The sequence below is a fragment of the Pestalotiopsis fici genome (genome assembly GCF_000516985.1).
Source record: "Pestalotiopsis fici W106-1 unplaced genomic scaffold PFICI_Scf_3, whole genome shotgun sequence".
NCBI classification, from domain to species: domain Eukaryota; kingdom Fungi; phylum Ascomycota; class Sordariomycetes; order Amphisphaeriales; family Sporocadaceae; genus Pestalotiopsis; species Pestalotiopsis fici.
This window is the reverse complement of record NW_006917093.1, coordinates 4,256,182-4,283,807: the sequence shown is the minus strand read 5'-3', so window position 1 is coordinate 4,283,807 and position 27,626 is coordinate 4,256,182. Positions and strand designations below refer to the sequence as shown.

Here is a 27,626-nt window from a genome sequence, read left to right as displayed (position 1 = left end):
TTTTCATCAGCCTAATGGGCAACTAAACTGTATCACTGAAGGAACTGCGTCAGCCGCCTGGCCAGCCTTGTCCAACAAGGTCCCCCGAGATGAATGGGACGATGTCTGGCCGTGAACCGCCCCCGTGCTACAATTGTGGCATGCGTGGGCACATATTCACCGCTTGCCCCGAACCGACGAGAGCGACTCCTGCGTAAGTACTTCCAGTCGCTCCTTCAATATCATGACGCTTGCAGGATGCAGCTGCTCACATCAGTACAGCGGACTCGAAGCATCTCGGGCAAGGCAACAAGCTGGAAGCGGCCGGTCTGATACTGACCATCCAAACAAACGGCACAAGGGCCCCATTGTTACACGCTACACGCAACCTCCGCCTGCACATTTACCGGCAAATCATTTTCCTGCTCCCATCCAGAATTATTCTTACGGCCCTCCACAGCCATATCCTCCGGGACCCGTACCTCCCCATCCCCTTCAGGGACAACATGGACATGGCTATCTGCCACAGCAGCCACCGCCACCACCGCATACTTATGGATATGGCCAGCCCAGCAGCGGTCCTGGGACCATCCCTCCAGCTGCTGGACACCCGGCGCCATACACAGCATTCCCACCACCTCTTGGCCACCCGCCTCCTGGCTATCCTCAAATGGCGCCTTTTGGATTTCAGGCGCCGCCTCCTGGTGTTCATGGGCCACCAGTAATCCCGCCTGTCAACTTTCATCCGCCCGAGTACAGAGCGTACACTGGGCTTACGCCTCCTCCGCCTAGTCATTCGGGTTATACCTCGTACGACCCACAGCATAAACGCGCTTCAGAGGGTTATGAACGGTCTCCTGTATATGGCGAAAATCAAAGGCTGCCGCACAATCGCTATACCAGGGATAGCTGGAGTGATCGACGCAACGACAAACCCGATTATCATTCTAGGGAGGATGACAGATTTTCAAGAGGTCGATCACGTGATGAACGACGTCAGGACCGTGACCGCCAGGACAATCGGCGTTCCTTCGATCATCGAAAGCCTCATAGAGCACCCACTGAGCGACACGGCCACCGTGGTAATCGCGACCGCCTTCGTTCGTTCAGTCGCCCGCGGAGTAACAGAAGCGTTGACAGCGAGAGCCACACACGTTTACCCATCTCTGAAATCCCCGACCAACTCCCGCATCACGAGATGCCTGGGAATGATCTGCCCAGCTATGCAATCGAGGCTGATGCGAGGCCGAAGAAAGATTTCCAACCTTCGGAAGGGTACATGCTGACTAACACGGGTCAGGTCAAGGCCGTCAATGAAAGAATGGCCTTTCCGTCGGAACCGGCAAAACAGGAAGCCGACTCTCGAGAGCCTTTGAGTGAAAGCGATATTCCTCATGCTTCAGACCAAGCGCTAGAACCCGAGGCAGATTTTCTCGATGACTACGAGGCTGCCTTTTGTGAGATCGTTTCTACAAACCAGGGCGATGCAATAGCAGAACCCCTGCCTGGCGAGTATACGGATGAAATTATGCTGCCTCCCGCTTTCGACGCGAAGTGCGTCAAGTCCAAGTTGGTCACAGTCAGCAATCTTGATGATTTCGCTTTGAGCGTTAGAGACACCAATCGATGGCCAAAGTATCGCAATCATCCGGCATTCCTCCCACCGGGTGAGGTCAACCTGGCCAGTCTTGAACTGTACGTAGTCGAGGTTCATAAGACCCAGAACCGGCACGAAAAACGCGGTAGGGGTCCACAGGGTCAATACAGCAACCGAGATCAAGGCCGCCACCAGAAAATAAACAATGCCGACCGGATGGGAAAGAACAAACGTCATATCGCATCGTTCGATCGCAAGAGGAAATGGGATGATCACATGCATGATCCCACCGAGTTTGGATCTACTTATGCTGGAAACAATACACACTCGCAGGAGCCATCGCGGCGGGTACGGCAGTTCTCCCCTGAGCCCGGTGAGATTAGTGACACACCGACTTCATCGGCGATACCTGTTGAACAGAACTGGCTGCCAGCATCAACATCGCAGCAGGCCGAAGCCTCGATACATAATGGCGCCATGCTGGCAACGCATAGAGACTTTTCTGGTCATCTAGGCCCAAGACACGATACGTACATACGCAACGATAGCTATGAACACCGGCCTTTAAGTGGTACTGGTTATCATCACGATCCATCTCGTTCAACAGATCGAGAACGGATACCCATGAGATCTCCCAGTCCGTACACACGAGGACGGCACCCGCAAAAACTTACAACGCCCCAAGGAGAGAGAGCGGAGAGATCCGTTAGCCAACAAACCCATGAGCATTCAGACGGACCTTTACTGGACGAACTACAATCACATATCGATAAGGTCTGCTCTTCTACAGTGGTGAACACGCCTGCAAAAACTCCAAAGCAGGATGCCCAGAAGGGAAGGATTCATCATCCACTTCCACCCAGACCTCCTGTAAACATACCCAGTCCGAGGGAAACAGCAAGCTCCGAGCGTGGACATTACACTACCGGTCGCCCTGTTAGTCGCAACGAAGCTGCAGCGACTCGTACATCGACTCCTGACCCCGGATCACCACCGAGCGAACCTGGCTCCCCTCTTACAAGGATCGAAGCCGAATTGCTTGGTTTAGTGGGGGCAGACGAAGAGGATGAGCCTGAGATCAAGTCCCCCAAGAAGGAGCCCGACAATGCTGTTGTACTTAAACGCAAGCAACGGAAAGTCCACTCAGCTTATGAGTATGTCATACCCTCTTACCCCCCATGCTGTTTCATTGAAATTGGAGATACTCATACACTTCTAGTCGTCGTTGGTGATCAAATCTCCTGCACGGTGTCGCATCTCTATGGTCCCTTAATCCTCTCTCGTTATCGACGCCAGAGTTGGCACTCAACTCACTTGCCGCTCGAAATTCAAGAAGTCTTTGCATATATACAATACGGTCCGCGCGGTTCCCTCTATAGTTATCCGTGCACTGGATGGGGAGTTTCTTTGCTTCATTTGAAAGGGTCTTTTCTTACGGCCTCGACGCTTTTCTTGGTTTGATTCAACGTCGCTCTGAAAAAAATCGTGAAGTTTCGCGAAGTGCGACAGGTGACCTTGCATGGTTTCTTCTAGTTCTGGACTTTTTCTTGTACATTATACTATTATTACTCATGGCCAGGCATCTGATAGCGTCAATGATGTCTAATACCTTGGCCGGGCTTCAAAAACACCACCATCGGCAACCATACACCCTTCTAGATCGAGGTTGCAGAGACGATAAGCATCGAGGTTGCAGGCCCTCTAATAATTCCACATAATTGCAAATAAATCCTTCAAACTGAACCGGCGGCCTCTGAGGTTTAGTTATCACCCAGACATCGTGATGTAATCCATAAACCACCACGACAAGTTCTTCACAGCACCTTTCCTGCTCCGTGCTATTGAGCAAAATTTGAGCCAAGTAAACTAAGGCTTTGTCTCAGTTTGATTCATCAAGGTCATTGTCTCGGTGGCTTTGAAATGAGACGACGCGCGACAATGAACTTCTCTCCTCATATTTCTTTGACTCCCACACTGTTTCTTTTTCCTTCTCTCATTGTTTTTCCTCTCCCATTGGAGGATATGAAAAGCTCAAACCACGCCGGGTTTAGCAATTCAACAAATCCCGCTATAACCTCATTACCTACGAGAAGGTCACGACGCAAGCAGAAGCGTCTCGTCGTCCTTACCTGCACAAGAATAAAAATAGTAACACAAAAGAGCGTGGCCAAGTTTCGATATCATTGCCGTACTCCATAGTTGAGTTCAAATTTGCTCACAGTAGAGTATGGATTGGCTTTCTTGCTTTTACAGATGTCCACATACAAGCGTGGAATCCGTAGAAGCTGCTGAAGACACAACCAAGAGGATGGACTTGACGAGCTGGTACCAGCGGGACTGCATCCATTGCGATTTCAACATTCTCGACCTATCAGTCCGCGAGTTACATGCTGAAAGTCCGGAGCTAGAACGAGCACTACCAACAAGTGCATGGGATGATGAGGTCCGAAGAGAAGCGTTGGTGGCGGCGGATTGGGGACAATTAGGAGATGCCCTCTGGTATTCCTTGCTCCCGACCGATGGCCCAGTCACCAACATAACTTCCGAGCAGAATATTAGCAACACCGAGGTAAAGAACACATTGGAGAAGGATTTGCCGTCGCAGTCGCAGAGCAATATAGATGATGAGGAAGATGAGGATACAGAGGAGGGAGGCGCAAAACTCTGGTAAGTATCTACCTAGGTTCAGGTTCTTTTCCATGTGCCTCCTCGCCAAGAGAGCCCGTTAGGCCTCTCAGGTCTTTGCTCGAAAGTGTACATGGTTCGCTTAGTGTGGCGTCATGAATAGTTGACTGGGGTTGTCTAGATCTGCTGGCGCAGCTTGTATATTGATGATTCTGGTTATGTCCAAAAAAAAAAAAACCCTGATTCCAAATCAATGCCCGGTGATTCCACCACTTGTATCAATGAATTGACCCGTGATCCAACGGCTCTTTTCCTGGACAAACAACAAGACTGCATCCGCAACATCTTCAACATGGCCCATTCTGTCTGCTGCCCTCGTCACATCAACTATGGCCTGCATCGCTCTGTGCCCATTGGGGTTGTCCCGAGCAAACTTTCTGGACTCATCTGTATCGACCGGACCAGGTGCAATGCTGTTGACGGTAATACCATATTTGCGCCCAAACTAAGAGCCAATGTTAATAACGTGCCCCAAGATACATGGGAAAGAATCAAAGGGGATGCGTGTATTACCTCTGCAGCCCACGAGTGTGTCAACGAGTCTAGAGCCGCCTTGGCTGCGCTGTAAAAGTTCAATCCCTCAATGTAGAACTTTGTGCAAATGGTGCTAATATTGATGATGCGACCGCCCCGGGGAATGTGTGGCAAGGCAGCGCGCACCATGTAGATGGCGGTAAACATATTCTTGTTGAATTGCGCGTGGATATTCTCCAGTGGCGTGTCGGCAGTGGATCCAGGCAGATTACAGCCAGCATTATTGACGAGAATGTCAATGTGGTCGACGCCAAACGCGGCGAGGGTCTTTTGGACCAAGGCCTGGGCGCCCTCCTCGGTCTCGACGTTTTGCTGAATCGGCACGGCGCAGCGGGCGCCAACCTGGGCCGCGAGGCGGTCGGCAATGGCTTGTGCCTGGGGCCCCGTCGAGTCGCTCATGTAGTTGATGGCCACCTTGGCGCCGTTGCGGGCCAGCGCCGTGACAATGGCGGCGCCGATGCCCGAGTCGCGGCCCGCGCCCGTCACGATGGCCACCTTGCCCTCTAGCGAGAGGGATTCTGCTTTGGTCATATTTTCTTCCTTATTTCCTTATTGAGACTCTAGTAGATGTGAGTTACATAACTTTGTGAACCCTGAGCCGGGGGGAATTCTTCCTTGCGCATTTGCGAGCTTTTATACTCGAGGCAATATCAACACCCCTACCTACAGTACGCACCGCCATGAGCGGGCGGGGATCAAGAGGGGTCTTGTAACGGCAGGAAAATGGGCAATAATGCACGTCTCGCAAATATCAACCTAGTTGCCCATTTTTCTGAAGTTGCTATATGCATCTTGGCATTGCTAACTGTCTTGGCCAGGGAAAGGATCGTCATAGTAGAGGTGGTGTTTTGACGGGTACCCGCTTTGTCATCATGCTGTTTCCGGGGTTGGAATGCTCGTGATTGGCCACCTCGGCTTATTGGCCGTTTCTCTTATTGATCCTGGTCGCCTGTAGGTAAAGAAACCCGCAGAGTCCAGGCCAAAAATTATGGGCTTGCACCACACGCGCATCAAGTGGGATAGAGAGACGGAGAACAGACAAGAGTTGGCGGGGGGTTGCATGGCGGGGAGTCGGGGAGAGGCCAGCTTGGTGCGTTTTGCTCACTGGACAGACAAAAAGAGTGTGTGGTAGGAGTTGAGTGCAAGTCGAAACTGTTTCGGCAGTCTTGACAGTGGGTATGTAGTTTTCATATACGTAAATTGCAGCTCTTGGCGTTAATCTTTAGGTGGCGGCGGGTCTAGGTGAGCAGATGGAATGCATCCCATATTTATGCACGTGATCTGATTGAATGTCAATCCATCCTATACTCGAGGATTCCACAGTAACATGTGCTCTTCTTTAGATTGTACATTGAACCGTGGTGCAGTCCAGTGTTATCATACCATCATGGCAGCGATTGCTAGTTGGGGGTGAGTTTCGTTTTAGATTCCATAGCACGCGCCCTCCTCGATGGCGCCGAAATTGTCCCTCGATGAGCCGTCATTAGAACCGTTTATGGGTTGCAAAGTCACTAATAGGATAGAGACCTTCCGGTATTCGACCGTATGTTATCCACGTCCACGGCTGAACACCTCGATATCATTCTACAATATTTACCAGCATCTCATTGATTGATTACGATTACATCAGTATGAAGGCATTTCGCTCGTTTAGCGCTTCTCTAGGGCATCAGGTCCAGGAGTACAACTGCAAACAGCCTACGCTAGCGCACTACGTCATACTTGTATGCAGATGCGAAACACAAAAGCCATTGTAACTTTGATACAACGACAAGAACAATATCATCGTCACTTTTCTACGCAAACAAAATACAACAAAATAGCAGGATATCCATCTGTGCCCATTGCGAATAATATCATCATGGCTGCCTCTGATGGACACGTCGCTCAAACTTGGGACCGGCGACCGCCCTATGCCTATTCTACAGAGGGCGAGGCCGCTTTTGAGAAGAAACTCGAGGGTAAATGTCAATGTGGCAGAGTGAGATACTGGCTCAAGAGTGACAAGCCACTCAGCTCCAAGTTCTGTCACTGTCGAGGTTGTCAAGTGCTCCACGGTAAGGAATTTGTCTGCAGTCTTTTTGTCTCGGGCACATGACTAAATCTCATAACAGGCGCACCGTTTCAGTGGGCTGCCATATTCAACAAGGACGACATGGTCTTTGAAAATGGTACCCAAAACTTAGTCTTTTACCACTCGGGAGAATGTACACTCGGCCACGACCTGCCTTGCAAAGTGAGCTGTGCACATTGCCGCTCACCCATCATGGACGAGGGCAGACGGATGGTGTTACTCTTTCCAACTCTTCTCAAGTTCAATGACAAGGCGGCGAGAGATTTATTTTATCCACAGTAGGTGCCTGTTCCAGAGTTTACATGGCCGATCTTTCCTGCTAAGCATCATGTCTAGGTGCCATATCTTTTACTCGGCTCGGGTAGTGGATATACCAGACGGCAAGCCAAAATGGGACGGCCTGGATAGTAGCAGGTGAGTCAAGCCATACAGCATAGATCACCCAAAAAGGCTTGGTGATGAAGGTGATCAATCACTGACCAGTTCTTTCTCTCGTACAGCTTACTACTCGACGACATGCCGTGATGGACATGATGAGCAAGCATATAAAAAGACAAGTCGAAGGCTCCGCGGTACTTGTCGCTGTATTCAAGGATGTTTGTTCTTTTCTTTTTGTCCCTCCTAATAGGCGCGCATTGATCGGGATTTGAAAATTTATATTTTGGGAGCCATCTTATCCCCTAAGACGTATTCCATCTAAGCAGCGGCATTGGCCTTGCTGGCCTTTTTTATTTCATGGCGCTTCGTCACCTGTTCCGCCATATCATGACCCAGCTGAGTACCCATGTCCTTGAAGCCCTGGATGACACCCAGACGGTCTCCCTCTCCCTTGTCCTGGCTCATCTTGACCACGCCCTCCAGCCTCTCGATCTTGATCTCGATACCAATGATGGCCTTTTTGAGAATCTCAACGTAGCTGTCAGGTGCGTCGGATACCCGCCATGGCTTCGGTCTATCGCCTTCGGAAGTGTGACCGGCCACATTTCTCTCCATGAAGAGCGATATGTCGTCAATCTGCTTGGACAGGAAGCTCGACGCCTCCTCGGACTTGTCGTGATAAATGGTGGCTTTTCCATATGCCTGCACGGCGGTATAATCCCAAGTCGGGACAACCTTGCCAGTGGACGGCTTGGTCTCGGTGTAGAACTGTTTGGGGCACCGGGTCAGCATGATTCTATGCTCGCTTCTTCATGATGACGGACCTTCGGTGTCAGGTATGAGTGGACTTGACTGGTGAAAAGAACCAAGACTTCCTGCTCCAGCTTATTGACCTCTGTTTCCTTGCGGTCCGGCGCCGAGAGCGACTCAATCATGGCCTTGCTTTGAGGGTTTCCCCGAGCCAAATGGCCACGGAGGACGCCTAGCTCGGTCTCTGAAGAATCATCTTCGACATCGAGAATCCAGGGGATATGTGATGATTGAATAAATGCATGTTGCGAGGACGGGATTGCAGTCGTGAGGACCCCGAGGGGGTGGTCGCGCACCAATTGTCTCAGAGCGGAGACGCTCGTCTCGGCATGGGCTTTGGTGATTTGCATTTTTCTGTTTTACTTGTAAAAGTTGGACAAAAGGTCAACAATAAATCAAGAATAATCTAATAATAACTAACAAAAGTGTGTACGCCAGAACAAAATCGTTTTATATCAAACTTTCTTGAGGCCGAACGATCTAGAGATTCGATGATATACCGCCGATTGATAAGAGTCAGAGGTGGGCTCCAATGAAAAGACATGACTCGTTTACCGTGGATATGTCATCAACGCCCTTCCGTACAGCGACTCCTGGGGCTTTCCTGGAGAGACGGGAAAACCGACGGCGGCTGGTTAATCTCCGCAAAGGTTTACGTTGCGCCTACGCCGGTCCGGGGCGACGCGCTAGGAGATGCTTCTTCTGCAGGTGACACACACTTACCCTATCTGAGCTTATCTGACAACTCTGAAAAGACGATTGGCTGCGCGACGTAGCAAGGATCCTATAAATTGGTGAGTCGGACCCTGAAATTCGTTCTATAATACTCTCGATTAGGTAGGTATACCCGAAGCCTCGTCATATTATCATGCGTCCGAGGTGAGACTGCAACCCGAGGACGGCTATTGAAATGTGACTCTTTCAGTTGAATTTTATCTCATGACACGACTATAAATGTTGAAGCCGGTTTCGCGACTACCAATACTTGAACACGGCTTTATCCACTATTTTATCGAACCTACTCGGATAGTTCCTTCGGTTTCCGAGCCATCTAATAATTCAGAGCCACTTTTCATACAATTGGGCATATAGTAGGAGTCGCTTGATCATTTCTATATATTGACTGCAGCATATTACGACGTGTTGAACATTGCATCCGTCAATTCAACGACCGTTTCTTGACGACTGGCTGCATTCTTGGCTGGGCTTTGAACAGGTTAAAGACGGATCATGTTGATCTGACATGTCGCGTCAATGAGAAGATTCTTACTTGTTGTGCATATTTCGTGACTCCCAAAAAATCAATGCTCAGACTCATCTCGAGGGACACTTCTTAGAAATATTGGCGTAGTGCTAGGCCATTTCAACGTTTGCCAGGAGAGCCTCAACTTCAGTATGATTCCTGGGCGGATATACAAAACTTTAACCAGCTGCCAATCTATGGCAGAGCTCTACAAGTTATTATCTCTCTCTTCCTTGGCGGCCTTGCACAATATTTTATTAGACCCGGACACTCTGAACATGGCTTTGTATTGCCAAATTTTTTCTTGCAAATCCGAGCATGGCATTGTTCCCCCTTGTCGGCTCTTGCCCCAGAGCAAAGACTTGTGAAAACAATCGCTTCGTCTGAAAGAAACAATACTCATTGATCATTTACTTCCTTGTATGCCTGTCTCTGGTCTATAAAAGGGTTTTCACTTCTCTCCACTTGGCCATTTTAAATCAACGGAAATTACAGGCATCAGCAGTATCTTGGAACCCTCGAACCTCAGCCAAAGCAATCAGCAGAACTCCAAGGTATCTCAACACCATTTTAGTTGATGCAAATCCCAAAAGAACAGCCAATTTGGTAAGCACTCAACCCTTATCTTGATACTATTTTCATCATGTCTGACTCGGACAACCGCAGATACAGTCATATTATTGGTGACTTCGATCCAGTTCCTTCCGATCTAACTTCTCTTACAGGCCCTGAAAGCATCGACTTTGACCGAATTCCTGTCGATCTAACCACTTTGACAGGTCCTGAAAACATGTTTAGCCCTCGGTCCCATGGGGACTTTGACTCTCCACAGATCAGTCCGCGGACCATTCAACATGCAGAAGGATACGAAGTCCAGGAAGACTCTGAATTCGCAACGATACATGCCAAGTTGGATGCGATGCAGGACATCATGGAAAAGCAGCACCAAGAGTTCATGGCGAAATTGAGCGCTCCGAGTGTGTATCATCACGACGCTCATGATAATGATTCTTCAACCCAAAGCACTACAGACTGGACGGCCGACAGCGACCAGGAGTTGCAAGACACGATAGAGAGAAAGGCCGACCAAAGCGCAGCGGAAATTGTAAAGTCGCTTCGGGAGCGGATAACGCAACGAGAGGCATTCGATGATTCATCCAAGCAGCTCGAAGCGGCTTGGGGTGATTTGCAGACGGCAAGGAATAGGATAGAGATGCAAAAGAAGGAGTTGACGAGTCTGCGGGAGACACTCGAGGAGAGAGACGAGAACATTAGTCAAAGCAGGGAAGGATACGAGAAGCTCGAGGCAGAGTTCCGAAAGCTCCGCGACCATCTCGAGCAGGAGCGGGCCGCCAACCGTCGGCAGTTTGAAAAGCTGCAGGACTATCAGGGCAAGATTCGTGTGATTGCAAGGATTCGGCCCATGATGAGAGGCGACAGCCCTGACGATGAACAGGACTTTGGCGAACGACTTCCGGGCGAGTTCTCTGCCAATTGGGGACAATTCCGCATCTCGGAGGAGCAGGCCAGCGCCACTGGAACTCGCACAGTCGTTCGTGAACAGTCGCTAGAGCGCATCTTTGGGCCCGAGGCCACTAATGGCGATGTCTTTGAGGAGCTCGAGTTTCTCGTAAGCTCGGGCCTGAGCGGCTCCCAGTGTGCCATCTTTGCCTACGGACCCTCGGGAACCGGCAAGACGCACACGCTCTCGGCCATTAGTGGAGGAGATACGCCGGATGATGTCAATGATGGCGTCCTGCCTCAGACGCTGGCCATGGCTTTCCGACACGCCCAAGAAGACCGGCACCGCTGGGAATTCACATTCGGACTATCGGCTACGGAGGTCTACTTGGATGAGGCCAGAGACATGGTGTCGAATCAGCCTGCAAAGGTGGCGCTTGGCCGCGATGTCCAGCAACCTTCAGTCCAGATCCGGAGCTATGAAGAGGCCATGAAGCTTCTTGCACGTGTGCTCGCCAAGCGTCGCGTGGGCAGCACAGCCGTTCACGACAAGTCGTCACGATCACACATGATTTTCAGCCTGCGTATCCACCGCCGGACGGTCGACGGAAGCTCCAAGTCGGTAGAAGGCTGCGTCCACATTTGCGATCTCGCCGGCTCGGAGAAAATTGCCGACACGGCCAGCCCGGTGCAAAAGAAGGAGGGCGTCGACATCAACTCGTCGCTCACCGATCTCATCACGACTCTGCAGCAGCTCGGAGGCGGCCACCGACCGACGCCGAACCACTCGCTCGGAAAGGTCCTCCGCACCTGCTTTGAGCAGTCGGGCCGCGTCGTCATGCTGAATCTGCTCAGCCCGCTCAGGAGCGACTACCAGCGCCTGACCCGGCCGACGCTGGAACAGGCGCAAAAGGTCCACAGGTCGCGCGATCCCAAGACCAGCACTCCGCGACGCCCCAGGCCGGCGGCAGACGTCGCGACTACTACGAGTACCCCCGGCACAAAGCGGCCAATGAACCCGGCTCTGTCATCCCCTCGTACTCCCATTACGTCGAGCTCCACTTCTTCCTCGAGTACTAACCGTATGCAAAGGAACAGATCTGGGTTGTCTTCAAGTGAGAGTAGTGTCCCTTCACGCTTTAGGTCATTTAGAGGTGCTTCATAGTTGGTAAGAACCAGGATTATGCAATTGTTATGCTGGTCGTCACTTGGTGTGAACTCATGAGCCTTCTGTAGTAAACAGGTATCTCGGGTGGAGGATGTAACTAGATAGATAAATTCAATCACTGAACACCTGAACTTGATTGCAATTTTCCGAGTCGGCCCCATGGTCCCTATCTTCATAATATTTCACTCCGATGCTTCCTTGTCCCTTCTTTGTTTTTTTCTTTTCGGTTTAACTCGACTCTTTGTACGAATGATGATAATGATAATAGTTTGGCAAGCGGGTGTACAAATACTGTCAGGATTTCTACGTAGGACCCTTGCACATGTGTTAGTATTATTACCGGTTGCTATCCGAAATACATTTCCGTCACGTTGGTACTCCTGCCAAGCAGACAGCAGCACTTGTGCTATTCCCCACCGAAAAAAAAGGCCAGAAGCAAAGTCTTGCCAAGGGACGTGGCGGGGGAAGAGGAAAATAAACCGTTATGCTTGCATCATATCATAAGAGCGTCAGCATCTTAATCTGGCGTGCGTCGACTCCAGCGGGCGTTCCCGTCTCTAGTCTAGTCGGTCCCGAGAATCTGTCTGTCTGTGTCATGAGTCCTGGCCGCGGAAAAGGTCGGTCAAGGGATTAAAATAGCAGCCTTCTGGGGCTCCGCCCTTTTCTTTACATCCCTTGCGGATCAAAATAGTAACCACGTCCTCGGGTTCTTTGACCATTTCTTTTTTATGGGAGCTTGGGGGATTCGCCATCAACACTGAAATCTGGGATCGCTCATGGTCTGAGCCCAACCAACACACTGCACCGCCATGCCAACAAGCGCTGAGGCGAATTTCAACATGTACAAAGGAAGCACGGCGTCTATTACGTGCGACATGCCATGGAAAACCAGTCGATGTACCTCTGTGTCGGCCGTGTACTTTTTCGCCTAATGCAGTAGGAACAAAGAGTTTGATTGGACAAAGCGATTCCTCCACAGAGTTCTGAATCCGAAATTTGCATCAAAAGACTAACAGAGATAAAATCACAGCGCGATAAGAAGATGGTAAAAAACATTGGCGGTTCGAGATCACTCGTGCTGCACCCCTGGTAATTCCAGAATGATTAATTGCGGAGATACAGAGCGAAATCTTTACTGTAATCCCGGAGGATCTCACATCTAAGCATTGCCTTTATGTAATTCCAACAACATGTTTTAGTTAGACTGAACCAGACTTGTTTGTTGCCGTTTCTAAACGTATATGACAGGGAATATATTCTTATCATGTTGCGTAACCAGTAAGTTTACCGGGGGCCCTGGTCCGTCTTCCAAGAAGGGGATTAAAGTTCCGGCCGAAGCAAAGATATAAATATAAACTAGGCTAGTGTTGGCGCATACTGTATGCATTCTGTGCTATGTAGAATGCGACCATGGGATCCTAGACGCATGCAGATGCATATCATATGATTTTGGTAAAATATCAGGGGTCCATATGCCACATTGAGGAAGTCCGCGTTATTGTGGGATCCTTGGTATGCAAAGTCAAAAAATGGTTTCCGAACTGCCGTGACTACTACATCCTACCGGTATTCTTTACACGTATTCCCCTGTTACCGGTATTTTTTCGAAAATTCCGGAGGACCCACCGGGAGTCACCAGGCATCGCAAAGGAAGCATAGCAGGGGGGGGCCTGACAGGTTGTCGGGCGAATTAATGCCTAGATCTTGCAAGGTGAGGAGTAACATTACATTATATAAGCAAGCACACACAGGCCGCCGTGTCATTCGCCGACTTGCGCAAGCCCCTGTTAAGCTCCCTCGGCTTACATTGCGATGTTGTTGGTTCTCCGGAATTTTCGAAAAGAAAGAAAAATAAAACCGACAACAGGGAATAAAAGTTTCTTGCAGCGGATATCAGCCAATGGTGGTACCTAGATTGACTGGAGCTAATGCATCATAGCACAGTATCGTCGATAAGATCGCATATGGAGAACAGGAAAACCCGCGAATCCGTCCTGACTAGCTGTAATGTATAGTATGTTTGGTTGCTACAGAGTAGTACGTAGGTACATTTTCTTCATGCATTATGTAATCTGTAATGCAACACTGTTGGTCCGTGGCTTGGGAAAGGAACATCCAACTTCATGCAAGGGGTAACAATACCATTATTCTGGAATCTTTCATTTTCCACGAGTTGTTCTATTGAGGCACAGTCTTTCCCAGCTCGAAGGCGTATACCATCATTGGACGATTAACGGATGGGAAGGAACATACTATTCCATTTACACCCATGCATGCAATCCTAATTGCCTCAGCTCTTGTGACTGCAACAGTCTATACTACTGATGCTGGCCTATTGCAAATGCGGCACTTGAAATGTAGACTATGTTGATGTCGCATTTGTGGCATCGTCCGCCTCAATCTTGACCTCCACATTATCAACAAATATTCGACCTCGAGAAGGCACAGGTTTTGCGAGTACGACGGTCTCTATGCCTGCAGGACTTCCTTCCTCTGGGCCCATGGGGAGCGCATCGACGTCAATCTCCATATTTAGAAGTGCCTTGAGTATCACCGAGCTTCCGGCTTTGCTCATTACTTCGTTGGCATGTTTGCATAGATCTGAGCAGACGCATTCCACACAGCCTTGCTCACAGTGACAGTACTCGACTCGCTTCAAGGCCTGCGCCAAGAGCAAATCGACAAATTCAAATGCCTTTGTGCTGATGCCCGATCCTCCAGCCCCGCCCTTTGCATCGTAAAATGTGAGCCGAGCCGGTCGCTTTCTCTGCGTTTCCTTTTGCGCAAACTCCTTCATACCGACCTTGCATTCCGTTCGTACATCTCCTGGCATGCTGATGACAAAATTCGGCATGAGACTCATGACTGCATGTTCCGCAGCATGTATAGCACCCGCCACGTTCAGACAGCGATCTATCAAGATATCAAGAGCTTTCTTTGGGACATCTAGCCACATGCCCTTGCTATGTCGAATGATTGGGGGGTTGTCTACATGCACGGCATCCAGGATTCGTCTTTTTTTGTCGACTTTGAAATACCCATATACGTTCTGCTGTATACGTATCGCCCCATGAAATGCTCGAGACAGTGATCCAGGGATTTTACGTATGGCTTCAGTCTCCACAGGGTCGATATCGGTAAAATCGCGCTGTTGCGTCGTCCACTCAACCTTGACCTTTTCCACCTTTGCAATCATCTTCTGAGGCTGGAAATCTCGAACCAAATAAGAGTTGCCCTGATGTAAAAATATTGCTCCGTCATAGATTGTGAAGAAAGCCCTTGATGCCTCAAGCTCTTCAAGTACAACATTTCTGCCATTTGAAATATCAACGATTGCAAAGTGGTCTTCTTCCGTGTCTCGTATAGCGACAAATCTCGACGGAACAGGACGGAATCTGTCATGGCAATGATAAAAGCCGTGTTCGTCTTTGATCAATCGCTCTTCAGCGATCCGGGGCAAGTCTTTTGAAAAATATTTGGCGTCTTCCGCAGGCCTAATAGGCATCTCGTAAGCGGCACATTGCACATGCCCTTCGAGGACAAGCATATTTTCGAGATCCACCTGCAACTCGCAGTTTGGTTTTGTGAACAGCTCATTCGGGTTTTGCATGTAATGCTGATCAGTGGGAAAGCAATCCCCAACGAGGATTGATAACGAGTCCTTGTTTCGCCGGCCGGCCCGTCCGCTTTGCTGTCGCAGATTGGCGATTGTGTAGGGAAATCCCAAAGTGATAACACAATCAAGTGTACCAATATCGACGCCCAACTCAAGGGCTGTGGTGGCGATGATGCCCATGAGCTTTCCCTCAAACATTTCGCTTTCAATCTGCCGACGATCTTGAGCCGTGTAACCTCCACGATAACCTTGTACTCTAGCCATAGACTCGGGCCGACCCAAGGACTCGAGTTCAGACTTTGCCGCAGCAACTAATGCTTCACACTGCTTTCTGACTCTGCAAAAAGCTATGACACGAACGCCTCTGAGGATAAGCTGACAAAAAAGCCTCGCACATTCAGCCAAAGCATCACCACGACCGCTAGAGGGATCGCCAGGATCCTTGTATGGGGTGTTCCAACAGAGGAACTCCTTGCGTCCAGAGGGCGATCCATCAAAGTCGACTAGGTGGACTTGATCAATGCCGAATATGGTTTTGAAATGTGCCTCGGGGTTCGCAACAGTCGCTGAGCAAGAAATGAATCGAACATGTCGGTTGCCAACAGCTGAGCAGATACGTCGTAGTCTCCTCATGATGAAAGCAACGTGGGAACCCATCAGCCCATTATAATAGTGAAGCTCGTCAACGACAACGTATTTCAGATTCTGAAGAAAGGTACGCCATTTGTCTTCTTGGGGTAGTATTGTAATGTGAAGCATATCAGGGTTTGTGAAAATAATGCGAGCATCTTCTCGAATCATGTTTCTGTCGTGCATTGGTGTGTCACCATCGAATGTTTCGACAAGAATGTCCTCCAAGCCAGGCAAGTATGACAGCATATCTTTGAGACTTCTCTTTTGATCTTGTGCCAAAGCCTTGGTGGGGAATATGTACATTGCTCTTGTGAGACGATCCTGCTCCAAGGCATGGAGAACTGGCAATTGGTAGATGAGAGATTTTCCAGAGCTTGTAGACGTTGACACTACTACGTGGCTGCCCGCACGGAGCTGGTTTATGGCCTCTGTTTGGTGAGCATAAAACTGGGTGATCCCTTTGGCATTGTACAGCGCATTCACCATGTCTTGACTGAGGAGAAAATCAAGATCTCCGTAGACTGGAGGCTGTGCCTCGAAAACCCGGTGGCCATCAGGTACGATTTGCCCTGTATACCAGGAGCTTTCTTTGAGCTCTTGAACGATTTCCGGTATGGGTTTTCTCTCCTTGGGAATGGATTTGGGTACGGTGCTAGCCTCGGGCTTGGGTGTGACTTCTTTCGACTGGGTTGGGCTAGGGATGTAGGATTCAGCCTCTTGACGAAGGACCAACTCGGGATCAAGCTTGTCGGCAGTGCATTTACTTAAGAAGGAATTGACAGCGGCGCCAAACTTGTTGTTCCGCTTGTCGATCAATGTTGTCATTTGCTTCTGGCTAAAGACAGGCATCTTGAGATCCTCATCCCGTAGCCGCCTATTTGGCTTGGTGGGTTCACCAGTCTTCTTGTGTTGGACTTGGCGTTTGAGGTCACCATCGATAAACTCAAAATAAAGAACTTCTTTTACGCCGATGGGGTCCTCGTCTGGGTGCCGGCGCATGGTAAAATCATCCATGCCAGTCAGACCACCAACTGAGGCATCCGGGGCGGGACCTTGGGATCTAATGTCTTTAGACTTGCCGGATTTGAATGTCGCATCCCTCTCTGCCCCCTTGATATCGGTCTGCAGCATGAGCTCATCGACATATGCAAAGTTGATGCCTTCCGGCCGTAAAGCCACAATGGCTGCTACATCTTCAACCAATAGTTCCTTTTTGATATGTGACTCCACTGTAGTGCGAATCGTGTCAAAGGTTGTGGCGAGATGTTTGCGGGTTGAACAAAAGGTAAAGACCAGGTTCAAGGCGCGGTGAATCTTGTCCAGTTCCTTGAAATACGGCGGCCACTCGACGGCACACTCAACAACAGCAACCTCGGGTTGAGCAGGACTGGAGGGGCCCTTCTTGGTTGAACCCTTGCGACGGGGTACATCAGAAGCAATAGCATTGGTGGTGGGAGCTCCACGGGGGTCCGCGGAAGACGGAAATACGGCAAGCTCCGCCTCGCCAGGTTCAGGGTCCTCAGTTTGGGGAGACGCATCTGCGGATCGTTTGCGCTTGCGTCGGATGATCCTGTTTGAGACGGTGGCTGCCCTCAACGTAGACATGATTTCACTTGTTGTTGTTGTTGTTGTTGTTGATTAGCATTTGATTGCGGTTCTGTTGATCAGTCGCCAATAGAGCAGCGACTGACTGCAGACTGGCTCTCGGCAGTTAGAGCGTTGCTGCCTCGAGAACCTGACCCAGACAGAGCCAAGGCCAGGACGGAGATTTGGGTTGACGTCAATGATTCGACGGGACAGCCAACAATGGAGAGTCCGGCGGTCCATCTATTTCGCGACGGAGCGGCTTTGGGTGGGGTGGGGGCGGCACCTGGGACCAGGCTGGCGCGCGTCTTCACGTGATGAGATGACCCTTTGGCGCAGGTCCAATCAACGAACAGCGCCGCCAGGGCGCTCTCCATCCCTCTGGGTATCTAGGCGACCGAGGCGACCTTTTGGCTCATGTCCAATCAACAAACAGCCGCCAGGGCGCTCTCCCTCCCTCTGGGTATGTGGTATCTAGGCGACCTTTTGGCTCAGGTCCAATGAACGAACAGCCTCCAGGGCGCTCTCCATCCCTCTGGGTACCTACCCGGCGAGTTTCCAAATGGCATCAAGTTCTGGAAACCTGCAACAACAACAAGCTCCAAAAAGGTTCCAGGGTTGTTGCCGGGGTGGAGAGGCACATAATCTGGCCATTCAGAGCTTGAAGATTTCCGGGGGGGCGGGTCTGGCAGTTGTTTGAATTAGTATAATGGTCTCGAAAAAGAAGAACCAACAGTAAACGTGCAGAATGACTAACGGACTTTGCTGTGCGATTTCGCAGTAGTGGTGTGCTAGCGAATATACCATGCATGTCCCATTGTCTCTTTACCAATCACATCAACTATAGCATTGTCTGTAATGGAGCCCCTATTCTATTTTTGATTAATTCTACTGGTCTGTGTACGGAGCCACTTCCGGCCCGCGATAGCCTACCAACCCGACCTTGCCTGCTTTATCCAGTCGCCAGTCTCTTCAGTGACCAGTCCAGACTGCGCTGGGTGCTAGGGGACATGTCTCTGTGCCCCAGTCTGTTACATCTGCCATGCATATTCGCTTGCAGAGAATGTGGACAATATGATCTGATGAAATCCCGCTACTTTGGGACAGTGCTCGCACTGTGTACTCCAGAGATTGATTTCCCTTTTTGGATTCCGTTATGCTTGACTGTAATGTCCTGCCCTCGAGTCCCTTGACTCCAGGGCCCAAAAGTTCCTGCATTCACAGCAAAACGGGAGCACTGCTAGCACATGGCTTGGAGAAACGGCCACATTACCCCCTCAATGTCCTACCAAAACCGCCAAACCACCCTTGCCACAACGTGGTTGAGAATAGAGCCAGGGTATCTATGCATACGTAGGGCTGGCTTTGCCGCACTATGGTAAATGGCGGAATTTTCAAGAGCCAACATAGTTTTAACATAGAAACACATTTAGATACCGGTACCAATAGAACGTAGTTACTAGTCCTTTAGTAATTACAATTAACGTATAGGATTGGTTATCCCCGTATGCCCGCGCTTCCCCGACGGACGGGATTACGGACTATTTTGTGCGATTCCTTCTGAAGCGTTCTGCGTAATTACGGTTGGCAAGCACGGGGCGTCACCACCTCGATGCTAGCCAGTATATAGTCTGCCGGCATGTGGCTAATCATGTCAAGCCGTTATTCTTCGCTTCTGAGACACACATGTGTGCTTGCCTGTCAGATCATAATCCGACCACTTGCTGACTTGCTGACTTTGCTTGACTATCCACACAAGGACTGAAAGGCGCATTGAGATACCACACCCACCGCTAGCTACTCTGGAGAGTGCTCCGAAAGAGCTCTTACAAACATGCCGAAGACCGATGAACACAACGCAACATCCCGCTCATCAAAGCAGCCAAAGCCCCGGCAGCGAGTGCATAAGCCACCGCCCGTTCTAGAGGTGCCCGATATCAATGAGGATGCTTCGGAAAGAAAGAGGATATTGAACGTATTGGCACAACGTCGCTACAGTAGGCACTTGAAACCTCCTCACCAGCAAGTCGCTGGAGATCATTGGCTGATGATTGATCAGGACAAAGAAAACGACAAAAGAAACTGGACCCTGCTGCGGGAAACGATGACTCATCTCGTGAAGAAAGCGTTGGCTTCGAGGGAGCTGTTCAAGACCCGACACAGGCGGCCTCGCCTCATATCGTCGCAACAAGAGCAGGTAGCTACGACGCCTCGTCATCGCAAGCGCCGTCGCAGTATGGAGAACCCTCAATGGCAGAGTTTGATATGCCTCCAGAGTGGAGCACCTATTCATTAAGCCCGGCAAGCTCAGACTTTCTACTCGCACCAGGCGAGGAACCTGCCTCAGAGACGAATATGCCATATAGTTCCGGCGCATATCTGCCCAATGTCACGGGGGTGGCAACCCAGTCTTATAATATCGATCCGAACCTTTACATGGACATGTCGTGTCCATACATGGACGAGTACTCGTCCCGGGCCCGTGCAGGTGAGGAAGCTGCGCCATCGTACGCATTTCCAGAATCTTACCCGATTACTATGCCCGAGCTCAAGGTGCTTCAGGCGTTCGTTCAACTCGCGACAAAGTTGAACTGCGAGGGTCCCGTGTGGCATCTTCGCGCCCCATCGTCCTTTGGCGAGACCGCCAACATTCCTGATGTCTCGGGCCTCAGCCTCCCACCTGTGGAATTGACCACAAAGACGGGCCCTTCTTCCTCTCTGGTCATTGAATTCCCACCATGGCCCTCGGTCCGGCAGAGGCTTATCGGGGTTTTGCCCCTCCCGGGCGAACTGGGGTCACATCTCTCAGCCGACTCGGGAGGGCCCATGGACAATTTATTCTATGGCGTGGCAGGAGATTCCCAAGGAGTCCGCATTTGGAGCCATGCACCACACGATGTATACATGCATGCATACCAACTATTTTCTGAAGAGTGGAAAAGCGATCACGATTGCCAGTCGGTGGGACAAGCCAGCTCCTGGAGATCGACGAGCGACGATGGAGAAATTCAATAGGGATGGACAATACCCACTTCGAGGAGATGCAACGTGGAGATGATGTGAAAATCTCGATGGCGGACTGTTGGGGACATGTTGCTTGAGGCGAATAGACTTTCTTCGACAGCTCGCAGCTCATCCAATTTCTATACACGGGGTCGGGCAGGTTCCTTTTTAACAATATACGGAGGGGCGACATGGCGTTATTTTACTCAGTGCTGCCAAGGCGTACTGGCAAACTCGGAGCATTTGAAATTTCTGAAATTATAGTCAAATTAGCTATTTGTTCCAATGATCATATCAATTTTATATTGAAACTCCAATAAATCGCTACGAATGAGTGATCTTCGCGGCACTGTTCGATCTTTTCTTCACATTAGGGGTCGTATTCATTTGCTCAAGAGAAATGAAAAAGGGAAATAGAAGTCAAAATGAAATATGCATGTTGTTTCTGCCGATCAAGAATGGTTTGCGATATAATGGCCGCCTCATTACAGACCGTATCATGGGCATGCATACTCAGGTTACGTGGGTTGATTTGTGGCCAGCAGACTTGTTATCTTGTCGAGGCATGATCCAGAGATTTCACCCTCTGCACATCCCGATCGTGACATGAACGTAAATAGCGATTCGCAGGGTGTTTCACCAAGTTCCGAATGTGCTACATATTTTGAGAAGTCGAAATGCAATTGTCTAAGTATTTCAGGTTCGAGAGCTTTCGTGAAGGACCGCATATACCTCGCCACGTGCATGTTAGAGCCTGAGCAATGGATGCTTGCTTGATTTACACCACATTCGTGAACTTCGTGCAACGAGCGTAATGCTTCAAATGATTCCCCCATCGTTTTGCAATGAACACTGCGATCTGTAGTGCTTGCCCGACGCGAATCTCGAAAATACTCAAATTCGGCCGCTGGCTTGTGAGATAACATGATGCAGGCAGTCAAGTATACATGCTTGATATCACGTCATCATGGGCGTGACTATTTTATGCAAAAATGCGTGGGGGTTTGACGTTTCACCAGCAGTTCCCTCGAAGAATTCTTTGATAGTCGTTTGTCATCAGGTAACTGATTGTTGATTATTAAAAAAAATAAAAAAAAAATAAAAAAAAAATGCCGCGGCGAGAGTGCCACAAGCAGGTTGTGTCTATAGCCTCTTCCTTGTGATTCATCATCAAATGTATCCTGCCTCGATAGAAGCTGAAAGCTATGCGAGGTCTCTGGCAAGATCGTTCTTGGTTGACACTTCGATTGCCTATTGGCCATCTTTTGATAATTATTCTACTTGTTGATCCGACGGATATTTTCTTCTTGCCTTTTTGGTGCGACGAAACTCTCCGAATACTCAAATGTTGCTATTTGGCTACATGTAAGAAGTACATACACAAGGATGCAAAACGCAGACGTCACAATGAGTCCGCCCACCCCTTCTTTTTGGTTCCAGCAAGGGATCCGACTTTTTGGAATGAGGGGCAACGAGGGACATGCTGTTGTGCCTGGAGGAAGCGGGGTAATCAATTGACATCCATTGACTAATAAGGGAACTTGGACAAAAGTGTTGCATTCAAATGAGAGACATGATTGTTGTCTTCAAACCTTTTTCACGAGAAAAATCATTGATTATTTTGAGAAAACAAGAACGCAAGGAACTCTGCATTCAAAGCAAAGGTAGAAGATATGGTTGGAAGAACGTTTTTTTTTTTTTTTTTTTGGTTGGTAACAACTCCATAGTCCCTAAAACAGTCTGGGGCCAAAAGGCGTCATTCATGAAAATGGACCCGGACCCTTTGAGGGGCTCCACGGGCAAGTAGTAGTTTTTTTTTTTGTTAACGAAACGACTTGTTAGCGCTCTTTCTCACCGGTGGCAGCACAAGGTAGGTATTTGCATGTTACCTACCTAGCTGCCATTGGGTGCAGTATGAATCGTCTGTGTATGCCGCAGCTGGATCTCGCCAGTCGCCGATGAGGATCGCTAGCAGGTGGTCAAATTTGAGGGCGCCACCCACAACAAAGTGGCCCATCATAGCTTAGCAGTGTCTCACGCACCAATGAGCTGACCGCCAGTTTTCGGAGCGCTGCAAGACATGTGGGGTTCTCCCGGCCTCCGACAGCGACGGTAGGAGTGACGGCCCAGACCAGAATTATTTTGTCGTCGAGCCTCTCAATTATTTCGAGTCCCCCTTTGCAACACCGGTGAGAAGACAATTGATTGCCTGTATCGTCTGGAGAGGGGAGTACAGGATAATCTCTGTTTTGGTCGTTTTATCACCCTCTAGATTCGCCATCCCTCTCTCAAGCCACGGAGGACTCGTCGGACTGATTAAATTCTCGACGTGCCCGCCTCTGTGCTTGTACTGTGCATTTCCCGTCAGATTGCAAGGTGAGCAGCACTTCTTTTTTGACCGAGTCCTGCGTCTACTATTCGTTGCACCCCCATGCTCGGCAGATGCACCTCAGACGGAGGATTACATGCTGCCTCGCCCGCATGTCCATTGAAACCTTTCGTACTTCGCTCGCTTGCATAGGTGTTGGAGGGGTTACGGTGCCCGCCACATCAGACAGAACCCGACTTCACATCGCAAAGACTTCATGACGCTAACTTCACCATCAAGATCATAGATTATAATACTGCCTGGAAAGACTATATCTATCCAAGCACTAATTCGACTGTTTTCAAAAGAATCGAGCGATCTATCGCCCAACATGCATATCAAGGAGATGCTCGCGGACGCTGAGAGGAGCGGTCAGCCCTCCTTCTCTTTCGAATACTTCCCGCCGAGGACCGCTCAGGGTGTCCAGAACCTCTACGATCGTATGGAGCGCATGTATGAGTTTGGTCCCAAGTTCATTGATGTCACATGGGGCGCTGGTGGTCGAATTGCCGAGCTCACCTGCGAAATGGTTGCCCAAGCCCAGACCTACTTTGGTCTCGAGACATGTATGCACTTGACTTGCACCGACATGGGAGAGGAAAAGGTCAACAATGCTCTGCAGAATGCCTACAAAGCCGGCTGCACGAACATCCTTGCCCTCCGCGGCGATCCGCCCAGAGAGAAGGAAGAATGGGTGGCCACCGAAGGCGGATTTCAATATGCCCGGGATCTGGTCAAGCACATCAGGAACAAGTACGGCAGTCACTTCGATATCGGTGTCGCGGGTTATCCCGAAGGCTGCGACGATAACAAGGATGAGGAGCTGCTTCTGGATCACTTGAAGGAGAAGGTTGATGAGGGAGCTACCTTTATCGTGACTCAGATGTTCTACGATGTCGACAACTTTGTGAGATGGGTTGGCAAAGTGCGAGAGAGGGGCATCACCATTCCGATTGTGCCTGGTATCATGCCCATTGCTACATATGCCAGTTTCATCCGCCGCGCCAACCATATGAAGTGCAAGATCCCCGAGCACTTTACCAAGGCGCTCGAACCGGTCAAGAATGACGATGCTGCTGTTCGTGAAGTTGGAAAGAAGCTCGTGGCCGACATGTGCCGCCAGATTCTTGGAGCTGGAATTTGCCATTTGCATTTCTACACCATGAACCTGGCTCAAGCAACCCGCATGGTTCTCGAGGAGTTGGACTGGATGCCTACTCAAGGTCGCCCCAGGAAGCATGCTTTGCCTTGGAAGCAATCTCTGGGACTTGGCCGCAGAGACGAAGATGTGCGCCCCGCGTTCTGGCGCAACCGGAACAAGTCGTATGTTGCGCGTACCCAAGAATGGGACGAGTTCCCTAACGGCAGATGGGGTGATTCGCGATCGCCGGCTTTCGGAGAGTTGGACGCGTACGGTATTGGGTTGACGGGCACAAACGAGGCGAACCGCAAGAAGTGGGGAGAGCCCAAGTCGGTTCGGGACATTGCCGACCTCTTCGTCCGCTACCTTGAGAACGACCTGGACTCGCTGCCATGGAGTGAGGCGCCCATCACCAGCGAGGCCGACTCCATCAAAGCAGATCTCATCGAGTTGAACAGACGTGGCTTACTGACCATCAACTCACAGCCTGCTGTGAACGGTGCCAAGTCTAACCACCCGATCCATGGTTGGGGCCCACCGGGTGGTTATGTCTACCAAAAGTCGTACTTGGAGCTTCTCGTATCGCCAGAGTTGTTCCAAAAGATCTTGCCCCGACTTCATGAACACCCTGACATGTCCTATTACGCTGTCACAAGGACTGGAGCTGTCAAGTCCAACGCGTCCTCAGAGGGACCGAATGCGGTGACATGGGGTGTCTTCCCTGGAAAAGAGATTGTGCAACCCACGATCGTCGAAGGTATCAGTTTCCTTGCGTGGAAGGACGAGGCCTTCCGACTTGGATCGGACTGGGCTCGCTGCCATGACGCCGGCAGCCCTAGTAGAGAGCTGATCGACAAGATCACGAATGAGTGGTATTTGGTCAACATTGGTATGTCCCAAATGAACCTTTTGCTATGGCCAAATTAGCTAACAAACACACCTAGTCAACAACGACTTCCACCAACCACGTACAATTTTTGAGCTTTTTGATGGTCTCTCTGTAGACGGATTGGAAGACGAGGTCATCGTACCTCCCAAGGTCACTAACGGAGTGACAGCGGAACCACTCGATTAGATGTGGTCAAAACTTACGGGACCACGCAACGGCGTTATGCGTTTTCAACATTATGCATTTTAAGGAGCATTCAACAACTGGCGTTTCAACCGGAGTCCAGTTTTTTCAACAATATTGAGGGCATGCAGGAGGCTTGGCGAACCTATGGGATTAAAAGGGTCAGGCTAAAAGTGCATCATATCTCAACGATACCCCCTGGAGTGAAAGTGAACCAAATAATGGTCGGATGAATTTGGAAGGCATAAGAAAAGAATTCTTAGATGGCTAGATACAGCATTCTTTTAATGGTGTATTTCAGAATACTGGTCTGGCGGGTAGACGCAGCAGGCGGCCCGAAGCGAAAAGTTCGTTGCTGGCTCAACGTCCAGCAACAGGAATTCTCAAACAATGAATGATCGATTTGGGCAGGCATCACCTGCCCTGTCAAACAAACCATGGCTTATGAACGCATGACTATGTTGGTGACTGCTGTGATGTTGTCGTTTTCTTCGTTTTCTTGGTTCATGACATGTTGTGACTTCGGCTACTTGATGTTGATCCAGTTTCCAGACGTTGGCAAACTACAACCCCAACTTGCTTCTGCCTCTATGAGCTCGACAGTTCTTCTCAGTTCTATTTCATGATGCTGTGTAATTTTTGTGTATATGTGCAGATTTTCGAAACGCCAATTGTCTACGTCCCCAGCCTCTATATCTAGATTTTCTATCGTTCAATGAGCCTGGCATTGCCTTTTCTGCCAACCTTTTCAAATCTACCAATTTTGGCAAACCTTCTTGATATCAGAAATGGCGACACTCGTCTCTGAGAGAGTTGCCTTTTCGTGACCCTCTGCCCAAGGGTGTGGAGTCCGCTCGATTTTCCAAACTTCGCTTAGACCAAGACTCTCCAAATACTCGAGGCCTTTCATGTAGTTTGTGCCCAACTGAGCGATGCCGTGGCTATCGTCTGAGAATGTGAATTTTCCACCCATCTTCAGCCATTCCTCAGCAATCGGTCGAGCTGGATACGGCTCAGCCAGCCCCTTGCGCAGCGCACTAGTGTTGCACTCGAGCCAACCTCCGTAGCTCACAATGAGCTCGAGATTGCGCATGATCCTCTCCCATACACCCTTCCACTTTCTCACATCGCGAGCTGGGTCTTTGCTGAGCAATCGCGGTAGGTCAAAGTGGCCGACGACGCGGGGCTTCATGGCGACCAGCATCTCGTGCTGCTGGTCATAGTAGCGCTCATACATTTGCTCTTCGCCGCCGCCGGCCGAGGCAATGGCCCGGGCGTAGAAGGCGGCGTCAAAGTCGAGCGGGTGCCCATTGACGTGGTGCAGCGAGCCCATAAAGTAGTCGACGCTCGGGTGTGCCGCCAGTAGCTCCCCGATCAGGGACTCGTACTCTGACCGGATCCATTCGCCCTCGAACCCAATGACCAGGTGGATCTGCGAGGCGTACTTTTCCTGCAACCTCCGGGCCTCGACGAGGTAGGCCTCGTGCCGTGGCATCAAGACCGCCAGGCTGCCTTCAGGGTCGTCGAGCTCCTCCGGGTACAGATCGTCCAGACTGGTGCGCGGCATGTGCTCGGTCAAGCCCATCATGGTGAAGCCCTTGGCAATGGCGGCCAGGATAATATCCTCTAGTTGATCTTTGGCGTGGCCGGGGCAAAATTGCCCCGAGTGAGAGTGCATAGTAAAAGCCATCTCGACTCGGCAACCTGCTTCTGTTGTATTGGTTAAATGTGACGAAGATGAATAGTGCTGAGAGATTGTGAAATAAATGCCGAGAGTATGTTGTCAAAGCAAACGCTATCCGTTTGCCTACGAAATCCCGTTTGCCACTTGAAACATGCAACGGTGAGTCACAAAGGAAGGGTACAAACGGACGATGAGGATAATTGTGTAAGGCGGCGTGCCCAAGGGATGAATATGTGCTTGGTGAGACGGGTTGGGGGAATAAGCAGGTAGCTAGTAAATACAAATGAGATGGTAAGACAGCCACGATATCAGATCACTCCAATGAGTCCCATCAGCTAGTACACATGAGCTTTTGGGTACTAGCGGCACGATCGTTGAGTTGGATACTGCATGGAAATCTAATCGATAAATCTTGGATTCTTTATCACACGCTTGCCTGCCTACTTTGGTTGAGCGGTCTCGGCACTATCTCCGTCTCCTCGAACCAGATTGATTCATCGTATTCCTGGCAGATGGGCTGAGTCTTCTCGAAAGACACAATTGTGTCCTTCTCGAGGTCCAACACGATGAGAGACATCATTTAATTATTCAATTAA

General features: G+C 50.0%; 9 protein-coding genes across 9 annotated transcripts; 5 read left to right on the top strand and 4 right to left on the bottom strand.

Annotated features, from left to right (window-relative positions):
• Positions 1-3,803: 3,803 nt before the first annotated feature.
• PFICI_05439 (uncharacterized protein) lies at positions 3,804-4,247 on the top strand (the record flags this gene model as incomplete). Its single annotated transcript, XM_007834020.1, has 1 exon — positions 3,804-4,247. The coding sequence occupies one exon, from the start codon at positions 3,804-3,806 to the stop codon at positions 4,245-4,247; it is 444 nt and encodes a 147-aa protein (XP_007832211.1).
• Positions 4,248-4,451: 204 nt separating this feature from the next.
• PFICI_05438 (uncharacterized protein) lies at positions 4,452-5,326 on the bottom strand (the record flags this gene model as incomplete). The annotated part of the gene is made up of 2 exons (XM_007834019.1): positions 4,452-4,706; positions 4,775-5,326. 2 exons carry the CDS (start codon positions 5,324-5,326, stop codon positions 4,452-4,454), a joined length of 807 nt encoding a protein of 268 aa, XP_007832210.1.
• Positions 5,327-6,656: 1,330 nt separating this feature from the next.
• PFICI_05437 (uncharacterized protein) lies at positions 6,657-7,287 on the top strand (the record flags this gene model as incomplete). Its single annotated transcript, XM_007834018.1, has 3 exons — positions 6,657-6,852; positions 6,910-7,147; positions 7,206-7,287. 3 exons carry the CDS (start codon positions 6,657-6,659, stop codon positions 7,285-7,287), a joined length of 516 nt encoding a protein of 171 aa, XP_007832209.1.
• A 278-nt stretch (positions 7,288-7,565) lies between these two features.
• On the bottom strand, positions 7,566-8,407 carry PFICI_05436 (uncharacterized protein; the record flags this gene model as incomplete). Its single annotated transcript, XM_007834017.1, has 2 exons — positions 7,566-8,015; positions 8,072-8,407. 2 exons carry the CDS (start codon positions 8,405-8,407, stop codon positions 7,566-7,568), a joined length of 786 nt encoding a protein of 261 aa, XP_007832208.1.
• A 1,536-nt stretch (positions 8,408-9,943) lies between these two features.
• PFICI_05435 (uncharacterized protein) lies at positions 9,944-11,841 on the top strand (the record flags this gene model as incomplete). The annotated part of the gene is made up of 2 exons (XM_007834016.1): positions 9,944-11,560; positions 11,617-11,841. 2 exons carry the CDS (start codon positions 9,944-9,946, stop codon positions 11,839-11,841), a joined length of 1,842 nt encoding a protein of 613 aa, XP_007832207.1.
• A 2,450-nt stretch (positions 11,842-14,291) lies between these two features.
• On the bottom strand, positions 14,292-17,783 carry PFICI_05434 (uncharacterized protein; the record flags this gene model as incomplete). Its single annotated transcript, XM_007834015.1, has 1 exon — positions 14,292-17,783. The coding sequence occupies one exon, from the start codon at positions 17,781-17,783 to the stop codon at positions 14,292-14,294; it is 3,492 nt and encodes a 1,163-aa protein (XP_007832206.1).
• A 1,813-nt stretch (positions 17,784-19,596) lies between these two features.
• On the top strand, positions 19,597-20,777 carry PFICI_05433 (uncharacterized protein; the record flags this gene model as incomplete). The annotated part of the gene is made up of 2 exons (XM_007834014.1): positions 19,597-19,759; positions 19,822-20,777. The coding sequence occupies 2 exons, from the start codon at positions 19,597-19,599 to the stop codon at positions 20,775-20,777; spliced, it is 1,119 nt and encodes a 372-aa protein (XP_007832205.1).
• Positions 20,778-23,464: 2,687 nt separating this feature from the next.
• On the top strand, positions 23,465-25,349 carry PFICI_05432 (uncharacterized protein; the record flags this gene model as incomplete). Its single annotated transcript, XM_007834013.1, has 2 exons — positions 23,465-25,163; positions 25,219-25,349. 2 exons carry the CDS (start codon positions 23,465-23,467, stop codon positions 25,347-25,349), a joined length of 1,830 nt encoding a protein of 609 aa, XP_007832204.1.
• A 751-nt stretch (positions 25,350-26,100) lies between these two features.
• PFICI_05431 (uncharacterized protein) lies at positions 26,101-27,036 on the bottom strand (the record flags this gene model as incomplete). Its single annotated transcript, XM_007834012.1, has 1 exon — positions 26,101-27,036. One exon carries the CDS (start codon positions 27,034-27,036, stop codon positions 26,101-26,103), a length of 936 nt encoding a protein of 311 aa, XP_007832203.1.
• Between the last annotated feature and the right edge of the window lie 590 nt (positions 27,037-27,626).